This window comes from Homalodisca vitripennis, chromosome 8 (genome assembly GCF_021130785.1).
Source record: "Homalodisca vitripennis isolate AUS2020 chromosome 8, UT_GWSS_2.1, whole genome shotgun sequence".
NCBI lineage: Eukaryota > Metazoa > Arthropoda > Insecta > Hemiptera > Cicadellidae > Homalodisca > Homalodisca vitripennis.
The window spans coordinates 33,760,749-33,775,029 of record NC_060214.1 but is presented as its reverse complement, the minus strand read 5'-3'; the positions used below and the strand labels follow the sequence as shown (position 1 = coordinate 33,775,029).

The 14,281-nt window shown below is 29.8% G+C and overlaps 1 protein-coding gene across 3 annotated transcripts in view; it reads right to left on the bottom strand.

Annotated features, from left to right (window-relative positions):
• The window catches only part of LOC124367530 (phosphatidylinositol 4,5-bisphosphate 5-phosphatase A-like), a 38,572-nt gene extending 25,382 nt beyond the window's left edge, over window positions 1-13,190 (bottom strand). For 2 of the 3 annotated variants that reach the window (XM_046824415.1, XM_046824417.1), the window contains exons 1-4: window positions 12,859-13,189; window positions 7,280-7,396; window positions 4,276-4,329; window positions 2,843-2,990 (exon numbers count right to left, since the gene is read on the bottom strand). In XM_046824415.1, the coding sequence (XP_046680371.1) occupies window positions 2,843-2,990; window positions 4,276-4,329; window positions 7,280-7,396; window positions 12,859-12,872 (333 nt within the window). In that variant the 5' untranslated portion in view covers window positions 12,873-13,189. Of the gene's footprint in view, window positions 1-2,842; window positions 2,991-4,275; window positions 4,330-7,279; window positions 7,397-12,858 lie in introns of all 3 variants that reach the window. The other variant, XM_046824416.1, reaches the window with a different exon arrangement.
• Between the last annotated feature and the right edge of the window lie 1,091 nt (window positions 13,191-14,281).

Below are 14,281 nucleotides of genomic sequence, written 5' to 3'. Positions count from 1 at the left end.
TGTCAGTGGTTGGTTGTTCAGTCCAGACCTATTGTGTGAACTGTACACTCTTTATTTCAATTTCAATAATTAGTGTTTCATTTTTATGAAGTGTATGTTTTAGAGATAGTGTGCGTGGAGTTGACAGACAGTTGTTTTTGTGATTCCTGTATTATGCATGTGACAACACTGGGTATGATTTGTTAATTTTAACCCAGATTGTAGTTGTGTTGGGTAATTACCCAGCTGAGGAAGAGATCAGATTGGAGATCTCAAAACATAGTGTTAATGATTTCTTGTATCACTTAACAATGGCAAATATCCTAAAAAATTCTGTATTCAACATTTTCATGCCAACTGCTGAGTAGGTGTTATATCTTTTTATATATAAAAAATCATATAACTTTATTTATTAACCCGGGAGTACTTGCGCTATTAGATTGAATCTAACATAATTTTTGTGTTATGTAACATTTTTTTTATTTGTAATCTTACAACACTGAACCCTTAATTTATGCTTCTATGGGTATGTCTGCTACGTATTGCATCATGTTTAGACATTAGAAGTTGCTGAGGTGGGGCGTCATGGTGGGTGGGGTGGACGCTCCTCGTGGGTTATTAGTTTCAACCTAACAGCGCGAGTAATCGCGTCAGCCCAATGTTAGGAGCGATCTAACGGCGCGAGTGATCGCGTAACTGCCAGTTTAAATCCATCAGTTTAGTGATTTTTCTTGTTTTTCTGTTTGCTTTTGAGTTATATTTCGTAGATTGCTCTTTTATGACTTTACAATTATTGCAATGAATGAAGACCATGAAAAATCCGTTCTTAGTTGGTTGGATGATGTTAGATTCGATCTAACAATGCGAGTTCTTGCGTAACTTCTTGTAGCGCGAGTTCTCGCGGGTTAATAACATTTATTATAATCTGACAGAAATAAAAATATAGCTAAATTTAATTTTAAAATTACCAGCTGGTATAAGTGCATTAACGGTTACGGACATAAAATTATGTTTATAGCAATGTTATAAAATTATGTACTGACATAATATTTTCTTTCAGCGCATTTGTATAATTTCATTCTGTTATTCATTGAATACTATGCAAGAAATCACTCAGCAACTAGTGAACGCCATTCCCATTGTTTTGATATTTTCTGTTAGATTTTAGCAACTCCTGTGAACTCTTATTCCCATCATTATTCACTAGAGATCAGCTGAATCTATTAAAGCGCACGAGGCTTTATATTCATCTAGTTTTTCCATCACTTGTAAATTAAATACATGACAAACAAAAAAAACGTAAATTTAAATTTCACCCTTGGTTTTGCCACTGGAATTCCTAAGCTGTCCGGGAAAAATAAATCTATAAAAGTCGAGCAAGGCTAAATACATTTTTATACTAATATATTTTTGTAGTAATTACCTACTAACAGAAAAAAACCGTTTTAACATATCTCACTAAAATATCCACTGATAAACGTTGAACCAATACACTCACACTGAGTTCATCCTTATGCACACAACAGAAAGTGGCATCATCAGTCTATTTGTATAGACTTAATTTCCTCACTAATGTGCCCACTCATCTTTCACATTGTTTAATTAATTAACTTTGGTCTTTGTTGTGTTTTTGTCAATTACTGTGTACATTGATTGTTTTAATGATGAGTAATAAGAACACAAGTTATCACCATGAGATTAGTTAATAATAATCTCATCATAATAATAGACAATTAGTGAGATAACAGATAAATACTATCATTCAGAGTCTGAGGCCTAGAGTTTAATACAGAATAACAAATTGATTATTTTTTTCGTAAAGAAGTATACAGCGCATAAAAGCAATTGCATCATGTGCTTTATTATCAACAAATTTTAATTTTTCATAAAATATTTAATTACATTTAAAGAAACATTGGGTCATCAAAATAACTGTTTCTTCTTATTGTAAAAATATTGTAGTTACCAAATGATCGCATTTAGTTTTAGAAGTATAAGTGTCCAAATATGCCTTTTTTATGGTTTTTATTTCTGCTCTTTTTCAGTCCATTTTACTAAATTTTTAACTATAGACAACATACATGTGCATATTTCTGGCAATAACTAATTTTTTAATGTTTAAATTTTAAACATTAAACCATTCCTAAAATATTACAATCTAAATTTAAATATAATTAAAACAAGTAAAATAATTTAAAAATTTAAATAAATTAGAATTTTTTATTATTTTTAATAAACAGAAAATACAAATTATTGAAGACATGTTACAAAACAAAGCATAACAATTTTTTCTTTCTTTTATTAAAATAATATTAACCAAATTATCTTCCTTAAAGAGTGTGGTTTATTGGGGAAGGGGTCACAAATTTCTTCTGTGCTCGGGTGCAAAATAATAAAAATCTCAATATTTCAATCAACAAAAATCATTAAAAAACTGTGATCCAAGAGGTTAGAACAGGCAGCAAGAAACCTGGTAAACTATAGAGTTCACAAGTTTATTTGTCCTCCAAACTTGACCTCTATAATGCATCTGAATTATAAGCTAAGATGTAATAACCGGTTAGTTACATCATATCCACATCATTCTGGAAAACATAACAAATTACATATTTACCAAGCAAGTTATGTAATGGATACTACTATGCATGAGAGAAAAAGTTCAATAATAATAAAACCAAGTTGTACTAATCAACTGATTGCTTACCTAACTGTCCAGTAATTAAATTATAAAATTTTATTCCTCCATTAAATGATGTTATGGACTCATTACAGCACAAGTGACGTCTGATGGGATAGCATAATCTAACGTGTGCAGTTATTAAAAACATGGAATCAAATTCTGTTTGGATCACATTTGACTCACAATGATTCCCAGCAGCCCGGTGGCAGTTGTCGCAGTTTCCATGTTGCGTATCTTGGTAATGTGCCGTTCCCGAGCGTACACATACATGACAATGCCCAGTAACCGCACACAGTTCATCTCTACGTAATCGTACGGCTTCAGCGTGCTCCTGAACATTGATACAATATTTTATACATAAACAACAGTATAACATTTTTAACAATAAAATAACACTAGGGAAGTTATCATTTTAAAATAGAAAAACAACACTAAGTAGGTCTGAACAGTTCCCAACAAATATCATAAAAATCATCTACATTCAGAAATATAAACATTCAGAGATTAATATTTGTTTCATCTTATTTTAAAATTTTTCCCCTGATAACAATTTAATATTAACAGGCACTGAATTATAAAGTTGAGTTGCGATATACAGCTAATTTTTTGTGAGGTGATATAACTATATTGTTTTATTCTCAATGAGTATATTATAGCAGTGAAAATCAGTATTGATTCTAAATTGGTCAGCATTTATATGATCATAAAAAGCAAATGCAGTACAAACTGGGAGTACAAAGTCAATACACCAAGCTGAGCAAACAATGGTTTTCAAGATGTTTAATTTCTTTTCTAATAGCTTTTTTTGTAAAATAAACATTTGTCGACAAGAAGAACTTAAACTCCAGTCAGCAAACATTGGATCTGAAAATAATACACAGTGAGCAATGCATTCCTGCTTACAACAGTCTTAAATGTTAAAAAGTATAGGTCCAAGAATGGAACATTGTGGTACACCATACTAAACAACCCTTCCATTTGATTTGTCCATCATTAAAAACAAACTGAGTACTATCTGGCAAATATGAATCAATAAGTTTTACAGAACCAGGTTCAAACCCATAGTAATAAAGTTTCATATTCTATACTGCTTTACAGTATTGAAAGCCTTTGACATTTTAAATGATCTAAAACTAAGTTGAAACAATCATTAACATTATATACTAATAATGTTAATGATTGTTTCCAAATCATTAACATTATTAGTATATCTACTGAATAGCTAAAAAAATTTGAAATTACATTTGGACAGTAGTGATGAATACCAGATTTTGTGTTATGATTAAATTGGATTCAAAAATTACGTGCATAGTTAAAGTTTATGTAATAATAAAACAGAGAAAATGTTCTTTTTAATTGCTATGCTTTTAAAATGTATTACACTAGACAAATTTCCATAACATTTTATGTACTAATATATGACATTATATTAATAGCCTGTTTCATTAGCTAACAAAAGTAATGTTAAGCCGTTAAAATTAAATAAAAAATAAATGTTTGACCATTTATTTAAGAAACCTTAAATTTTGCATTTTTTTAAATCAACTTAGAGAAGACGGCCATTAAACGGTTGATGTGCAAACAACTTGAAGGTAGTTGATGTGAAAAACACTCACTTTATGACAGATCCCCATTGTCCTGTTAGCAAATCCACCTTCGCTTCTTGTAACCTGAAACAGCCACAGAAATCATAGGTATAACAAGAAAAATAATGAGAAAATTCAGACCGAGACTGAAAAAGTCTACTTATTATTTAATACAATTATTTGTGTCTTTCCCTTCCAAATTTTTTTATTGATGGCTGCTACACTATTTCATGCAAATATTTTTACTGAACAATGGAGCACCGAAAGTTATTACCAGTAGTACGTTCATAACCAACACTTCTTTAACATAAGAAATTTAATGCAAGTTCTTTTTAGAACGTTATCACTGAAAATATTCATAAATTAGACTTAGCCTATCTGTCGAACTTCATTAAAATCAGATCTACCATACAGCTTCTATTATGGTTTTGATTGTACTTTAACAAAATGTAATTAAATCTTTTACACGTTTGGAATGGGATTGTTCAAAGAAATGTTATTTGTGCCATTTTGTTGAGAATCTAAAAGGGTTATAAATGGTTAAAAAATTGAAATTGTGGATTTCAGAAAATTGTCTTCTTTTGAGTAAAACCCTAAAATAACGATTGTTAGTTTTAATGAAAAATGTATTAAATACATCCCAAACTTGGTCAGCATTGGTCCGATTAGTAGGTCACTGTGCTGACAAAGACGACTGTACACTACTTTTTGTAAAAGAGCAACTTTTTCAAAGGAAGGAAGGAAGAGTTTCTAAAAAAAATTGTTCTCTGAAGGCTAAAATTTGATTTTTTACCACCACAAGTTCTTCTCCAAAATTATGTAGAGAGATGAAGTAAAGAGGAAATGTTAAATCAATCAGGATTGAAACACAACTTTTTTTACTTTCCTGGTAAACATGCGAACTTAAATTATTTTCCATTCAAGTCAATCAATATTTATACTGTAAAGTCTAGAAAACACAATAGTAATTGTATTAGTTGGACATTGTAGTGGGCTATTGTAAATCAAATTCTGATAGCAAGTACCATCTTAATTATATAACAATAACGTCATGAGTCACCTACTGACGTCAATACTCCAACATACAAACAGATTGAGAAAACAACTCCATTAGCTGTAATTGTTTTATGTTCTAACGCATGAAGCAATCAAGGCAGTTAATATTCAAATCTCAAACCGTTTTAATTATTATAACAGCTCAAGTAACAATAGAGAGAGTCCCAATTGGAGATCTCACAACACTTTTACAATGTGACGCTAAATCATTGTAAAGTTTCATAAAATAATTTATATTAATACTTGGAACATACATTGAAAATTCTGTACACTTCTCTAATTTGGCAGATGTATATAAATAAAAGGGCACCTCATACTACTTAAGGATTTATATTTTTAATGAATTAGAGGCAAAAAATTAAAATTTTTAAAACGTGGCAAACTGAAAATACTTAATACTTACTGGCGTGATTTTTATACTTATCACACCATGGACTTATGGATGGTAGTCCAGGGCTGTGACAAATCTAATTTCATAAAATATAAACTGATATTTCACAAGAATCCATCTTAGGCCTTTACTGTTTGTTATTGCTATTAACCCTTCTAACAGCAGCTTTTTCCTGGACTTGCCAAAAAGTTCAGAGTGAAAGTGATCAGTAGTGTAGAGTTGAGAAAAAATACATATCATTTCTTATTTTTAGGACAATTTGAGTTCTCTTTTTAAAAATTGTTGATAAATAAATGTACTTTTAGATGGATATACTTTTAATTGAAAAAGTAATATTACAAAAGTATAAATTTTAATAATGTATTTTGTAAAATGTAGCAAGAATATCAGAATATATTTGCAAACAATGAAGTATTAAAAAAATATACAACATTTAGAAGTTATCAGTCTTTTATTGGTGCTAGAGGGACCCTATCAAAATCTTGTATTAATTTTGAAAGAAATTTAATCTAGATCAAAAGAAACTGTATCCTTTATATGTTGTTATTGTTAAACATTCCATTTACATTGAAAAAATTATTTATATATTAACAGCGCAAAACTATTTTATAAATTAGTCTTTGTTGTCAATTAACACCTTGTATTGAGCAAGATGATGAAATTTTTAATAAATTTTCTTTCCACATATATAATAAATATTTTTTTAAGTCATCTTTTGTTAAACACATACTTCTTTCTACATAAAGGAGATACAGCCATTTCATTGTACTGTTATGTAATATAAAAATATTATATATCAATGTAAAGATATATATCGATAACACTAAAGTCTACATTTTATTTTTTTAATTGTTCTACAAAATAATACTGAATAAAACTTACGCATTTCCCAAAAAAAAGTAAAAAGGATATTCAAGACATATAATATTTACTTTTTAAACAAACAAAGTATAACATGTTTCCATTCTTACTTTCACCCACTGGATATTTTCACTACGTTTACTCATATCTGGATAATAAAAACAATAAATAACACGATAAGCAACAGGTTTCAATCACGCAAACTGAATAAACAATTGATCAGCGGTCAAAAATGAGACATGCTGATGTCATCTGATGACTGACACCAAAAGCTAAATTGCTCTCACAGACATTCAGTGAAATACAATGCCAATTTCAAGGTTTGTGGTTTCTACAGGTATCTGGTTTGCTCTTGCATTGGGTTGATCTTGGAATCTAGATAAGGACATCTGATGGATGACAGTGACAGCTAAACCGCTCTCACAGACGAAATACAATGACAATTTCTAGGTTTGTGGTTTCTACATGTATCTGGTTAGCTCTTGCATTGGGTTGATCTTGGAATATAGATAAGGACATCTGATGGCTGACAGCGAAATAAATTCAAAATTAAAAATATAATATATGGGTGATCATATGATTTCAATGGGATTGGCGATTAACAAGACAGATGGAAATCAGAACGAGACTGATGAAAACTAAGGCCTGCTTCTAACTATCGGTTCATTCAGGTTTGCAAATTCTAAAACTTTGTTAATAGTATCACTAATACTTGTACATTCTTACCCGATGATGTACAAATCAGGCATGTGATCCTTCTTCTTGTCCAAACTCAACAGTTCCGTCAGGTCTAGGGTGGCGGGAGGTAGCTGTTCCGCTATGTTCCATGTTATTATATACAAGCTGAAAAACAAATACATGGATTTATCAGTACCGCAATATGTGCCACTAAAATATGAGTAGTGTTAGAAGACAACAATAATTTAGTTAACGTTGAACAAAAATATTTACGGAACAAAACCAACACATTTTTATGGAAAACTTTCACAGCATCTATAATAAATGGAAAATATACCGACGTAGTAAAATAACATTTAGATGTTATTGATTTTAAATAAAAACATTCAAGATACTATCCACTTTCCAAAATTTACTGTTTGTTTCCAATTTTTATTTTTTATCATAATTTTTTAATAAATGCCATGTTTCCTGATGTTTTAACAGCATAGCCTACACAAAAATAGAACCTTTTTTATATTTTACATGTACTTTATATTGTTTCCCATAAAAATAAAAGTTTTCCCTGATAAAAATATCAATTAATAAAAAAATATAGTATATTATCCACTGGCACCATAACAATTTAATATATATCGAAATAGCTGATTATCGATAATGTAAAAAAAGTAGAAGGGACTTTTCTGGGAAAATGCTTTATTTTATTCATTCTTGAGATATACTGTAACTTACAAGAATCTGTAGAGATGTTAAATATTGTCATTCATGTTCTTGTTTTGTGTTCTTCTTTGGTTTAAGTATAAAGATACTAACAAACATTTTAGAGGGACCGGAGAAGAATTAAGAAAATTGTCTAACAAATAACGATGTAATAATTTTTTTAAATACTCTTACGTGAATTTCTGAAAATGTTACAGACTCACTGTTGGATAATACATCTGAAAATGTTACAGACTCACTGTTGGATAATACATCTGAAAATGTTACAGACTCACTGTTGGATAATACATCTGAAAATGTTACAGACTCACTGTTGGATAATACATCTGAAAATACATTTAGCACTTGTGACTGTTTAAAAAAATGTCCTGAACCTATAATAAATCGAATGGTGAGAATAAATTATAAAGCCATTGGCATACAAAGAAGCCCATTGAAAACATACAAGTGCTGTTTAATACTGCAAAATGGATGAATGACTGAAGGAATTAGCTTTAATCCTCCCAAAAATATACATTTTTATAAATACAAAATTAACGAAATAGAGCACAGTTCCATTAACTTCTTAATTATAAAATAATTACTTTATAAATGGTTAACAAAGGAAGTGTAATTAAGTTTGATGATCCCTGGGAATGAGCTCACAAGTTACAACACTTCATAGTAATTATTCCAGAGGTGATGAATATTCAAAATTTCTTCACCTTCAGTAATTGAAACCTGACAACTTTTGATGAAATATGACAATTTCTGTAAGCTAATGGTATAAGAACAAAAAGAAGGTAATAGTTGAAAGTTTTGTGTGTTTTTCTATTATGTGTGTTTTGACCTTGCACTGTACATACATGTTATTATCTATGGCTAACCAGTTCTTAGAAAGTGTCAAGGACAAGAAAGTATCGAACATTTTAACTTGGTTCTCTTCAATCAATGCATTATTGAGACACAATAAAACAAATCAACATGTTTACTGTGCGAAATGCCAATGTTATGGTGTGCAGTGGACACCAAATTTGCTATTGGTGTTTGGCAAAGTTATTTCATGACGTGTTCGTCACTATCATCTGTGTGGGCAATAACTAACACTGTCTAAATCAGCATGTGTGTGTCACTTTTTTATTATTCTATAGCATACAATGATTTACAGCTAAAATGACACAACCTGTATTCGATGTGTACTTGAACATGATGATGTTTAGGCTAAAAATAATCATTTCGGCTCAGTTGAAAGACATAGGTAAATTTTGTGTTACGTAAAATATTATTAATTTACTCTAATTTAATTTACATGTACCCAATATCCGAAAAACCATATGAGATAAAAAAATTGTTTATTAACAGAAGGTTTAAGAGATGTGATGAGCATTACAGTAAACTTTAATTTTTTCTATAGGTTTATAAATTATTGAGAGTGAATTTTTTCAAGTTTGAGTGGCTGCCGTAACGAAACGAAATGGTGTACCAAGCTGGCCAACGAACTTACTATTTTTGGGTCTCCACAAGCCACTTTACATATATATATATATATATATATATATATATATATATATATATATATATATATATATATATATATGCTGTTATACACAAATTTTCAGTAAGCGCTACTACAAGAATCAAATCAAGTTTTCTGACTATCCAAACTACCTAATATGTTACAGATAATTTTTTAGCTTATAGCACAGATGATTTGTGTTTCATACCTAGACAATAATAATTTGAGAATTAGTTAAAAAATATTTAGATGTGTATTTATTAAATGTAACAAACAAATCACTGTAAAACTACTTTCTATTTTGAAGGATAAACATTTCTACCAGCTTGTTTCACAAGTAATACGTGTTCATTACAATAATTGTAATTATTATACAATAAAAGTATAATTATTATACTTGCGGTTACTACTCAAATTCCACATAAATGGTTTTACTTTATTTGAATACATTTTGGGTAGACTTTAATAAGCATCCTTGTAATATCTTGTAATTCAATTGTTGTTATCGAACATCCAACGTTAATACGTTACAATTTTAAACAACATCAAATAGGTACTTTCTGAATAAACGGAGGCCACCTGTTTAGCGACTAAAAAAGAAGGTATATAAGTAAAATTCTATTAAGAAAACGAAAACTATACCTTCATTAAGCAAAATTATAAATACACATTTATATTTGAGTATTCAAAAACTCGACAAGGTCGGTGAAAAGTGTAACGAATGCGCTGTTGCTCGCAACAACAAAATAGAAATCGGACCATTACGACAAATGGCAGTCTACTGTAAGAAAACCATGTATCCAACGAGGTACGAGTTTTTTGGCACGGTCTGGTGTTACATTGCTAAAATGGATTATTAGCAGTAAAATACAATTTCATGTTATGAATATTCACACATTGTTTCAGTGACAGCAAAATTTCTTTAGCCTACTGTGTAAAAACGATACAGCTTCTTCCTCGCTCTTTGGCAAATCCCAAACCAAAATAACTCATTGTACTATCTACAAATCTCTAGAACAAGTGTACAGTAAGAAAACAAACATAACAATGAACTACAGAGTTAGGTTATGTATGATAAACCGAGACACGAACCTGATAAGACCATTGCAGTTACTCCGGTTAATGACCTTCGACTTGATATACTTTCACTGATTTGACTGTCCGAGCAGATAACAATTCCTATAGCGTGATAATTGTGTACAGATGGTAAACAAATATGTTTCACAGTATTTATCGTGTAACTGCACACCTAAAGTTGCTAAATCCTGTTTATTATCGGTGGCCTCCGTTTAATTAGAAAGTACCTATTTTATGTTGTTTAAAATTGTAACAATACATAACATAACAAACACAACAATAACATTACAAAATAATAAAATTAACTATGGCCTACAACTAAATATCAGAAAATGTTACAATAACGTTCAGATAGCAGCCAGAAAGGGTACGGTCCAATAAGCGGACCCGGTTTTTTATATCGAAATTGGCAAACGATATTACTTAATCATAACCATCGATATAATCAATCGATACTGATGAATTATTTTTAACAACTTAAATAATCTATATGAACAGCTGTAAACACTTTCAAATAATACAAGGTAATATTTTAAATTTCACGTAACATTGTGTATTAAAATGGCCGTCAATCTTAGGAAGCTTCACGAAATTGCTTTAAAAGACGATAAAATATGTTTTTTATGGCTTCAGGATGTTGGGTTAGTACCTAAGAATCCATTATGTGATATTTGTGGAAAGGTAACAAATGTAACTGTCAGAGGAGCTAACATGGTCGTCTTCAGATGCAAAAAAAAGAAGGTAATGGTGGACACAACTTTAGTAAAAACGTTTTCGTTCTGTTTCATTTAGTTAAAGTTATGAGTTTCCCTGATTTTGGTTATGTTCATTTATTATTTGTTATAATTAAATTCACATTTTAATTTAAACATATGATTGTTATTACTGTTATATCGATTGATAGTCTATGATTCGATATGCGAATATTAGGTATCGATGATTATATTCTTCGATATAAAAAACCGGGTCCGCTTATTGGACCCTACCCGCCAGAAATCCCTTTTGTGGAATGGAGGAAAGGATTTTCCCCATGGGTAACCAAGAGACAAACCCTCATGTAGGCTATAGGCTATCTAGTAATATCTTACATAATTTCCTCATATTCATCACCATTTTCATTTTCCAAAAAAATATTAGTTAGGTAGCAGTATAATAAGCGGCCACTACGACAATCTAATCATCGATATTAATAAGTAAGGAATCCTCGATATAACTATTGGAATCAATATCAAGTTACAGTGTAGTTCAGCTGTTTTATATCTTTAAAAAATAAGAGGCTAATGTAATGATGAATAAAAAACTATCTGGGCTATGTATATTTATAAAATGTAAAAAACAAAATTGTTTAGGATAAAAACAATCCAACCATTCCATGAAAACAACCGATTAATGAGTGTTGGCTACTTATTAAATTGTACCTTTAATTTTAAACATTATTGGGGTAGACTTTAATAAGCGGCCTACACTCTTTATTCGGTTGTTTTTTCAGTTTGGTTGTTTTTATCCGAATGATAATTCAACATTACAATTGATTTACTAAAACATATGATTCCTACTTATTAGTTACAGTCATTTGTCATATAAACAATAAACAGCAAGAAGTAACTATTTGTTGAGAATTTTAAAATGACGAATATGAGGAAATGGAGTGATAAATTTCTTGATATACGTGTGGGTTTGGCTACTGCCTTCACAAAAGCGGTTGCTCACTGCTATCCACACAATCTATTGTAACATATTTCTAATGTGTTAGGTATGGGCCATAGTTGGATTTATTATTTTGTAATGTTATTGATAAAATTTATATTAATAAAAATTGTAATATATTATTCTTGTTGTTAATGTATTATAATTCTTGTTTTGTACGATTAATATATAATAGGCTATCAAATTGGGATAATATATCGAATAGTAGGAAAATAACAATCAAATGAGTGTAGGCCATTTATTAAAAGTCTCTCCCAATATTATTATTTAATATACTGAAAAGCTGGCAACAATTAATTCTAAATAACTATAATTTGAATGTAGGTATTTCTAGTCAATATTTTGGTACTTAATTATGTTGTTGTGTGGCTGCTTATCATACTGCTACATTACATCTAAAGTAAAGTAGCCGAGAGCATACAAATTAGCTTGGACAAGTAATATTTTAATAGCCATATCCTATTAATAGATGTATGGATGATTTGGATGCTTACAAAAACCCCTAAAAACATAATCAATGTCCACTACTGATAACTATAAATTTCAATCTATACATATGGAATACAAATTTAACAATCTCCAATGGGACAGATCAAATTAACATTTAACCTAGTTATTATAGTTTTACCTCAGTGTATCCATTTATCGATATTGCTGATGTTTAACAAAACTTTGAAATATATAACTTTAAATATGATTAAAAGTAAAGAAGTTCATTTCTTAGAAAACTGCGAAAACGTTTAGGCTACTTTCACCAACACCTATTAATAGACATCACAACAAATTTCAAATCATAAGAAAAAAGAATTCAAATTAAATCACTCCTATTAATTTAATTATCATGGCCTAATGACTGACTACCCGATGGCCATGACCCATGAACGATTTTGTAAGGAAACACTACTTAAGCCATAAACAATCTGTTAATAAGTGGCTCTAGACTTTTACATTCTATGATTCAATTCTTCTAGCAGAAAGCTGACAGTTTACTTAAAAGTGCCAAAGTCAGCTGTGTTCAGAAATTGTGCTTCATCACTGTTGCCATGACAAATTTACACGTTTAACTACATCTGTAGCTTACATGCTATGTAAATTGTTATTTTGAGAAATGTGATATAAAACATGTTATATTAAATTATGTCTTAAATTAGAAGACTGAAACTAACCGTTTCAAATTACCGATCTAAACAGTTTTTAACTGAAATCTATAACAATTAATTGTCTGATTTGTAACTATGGTAAGATATTATATGTATTACAGTACCTAATTATTGATGCAACGGATTAATCATTAAACCATTATTGATGAACAACGTAAAAAGACAGCATAAATATTTATAAAAACTGTATGTATAAAACGAGTGGGCAAAATGGCGAGAAAACGATAGAAGATACTGTTGCCGTAGTATTGAAAATAAAAATGTAATAATAAAGTAACTATTCATATTATTTATCATTCCAATGTTAAGTTCAATCTTCTTAATTATTTTTCATCAATTGCCAAATGGTCTTATTGGTAGTCCTGATTTTCTCGGTAAAGTAGATATCCGAGCGCTTTCATGACTAGATCGCAAATACACACTACCCTACCAAAGTTTATGAGTGTAACATAATAATCCAATTAATTAGAAAGGTGATTCGACTAGAAAACACAATTTATCTAGAAGTGACTTTTTATGAAATGTCCATTTATTCAGAACATTTTTTTTGCTCTCTCTTTTTGGGCTTGGTGTTTATATCGTAAAACCACACTATTTGATCATCAAGTGTAATAATTTATTCAAGTCAGTTGCCAAATTTTTTCGCTTTAACTTGTATTCCATAAATAATAACTGTTTCAAAAACATTTTATTTTCAGCCCATTTCAATTTATACATTACATGTTTATAATTGCATATCTTTATTTTTCGTCTGAAACAAATTTCAAGATGTGTTCCCCAAGATAATGGCTTAATACTACGTTGCAAGGAAAACAAATGTCAATGAATACAAATTCACCTACAAATTTTACGCTTAGATTGACACAATAATATAAAGATTAAATCTTTAAA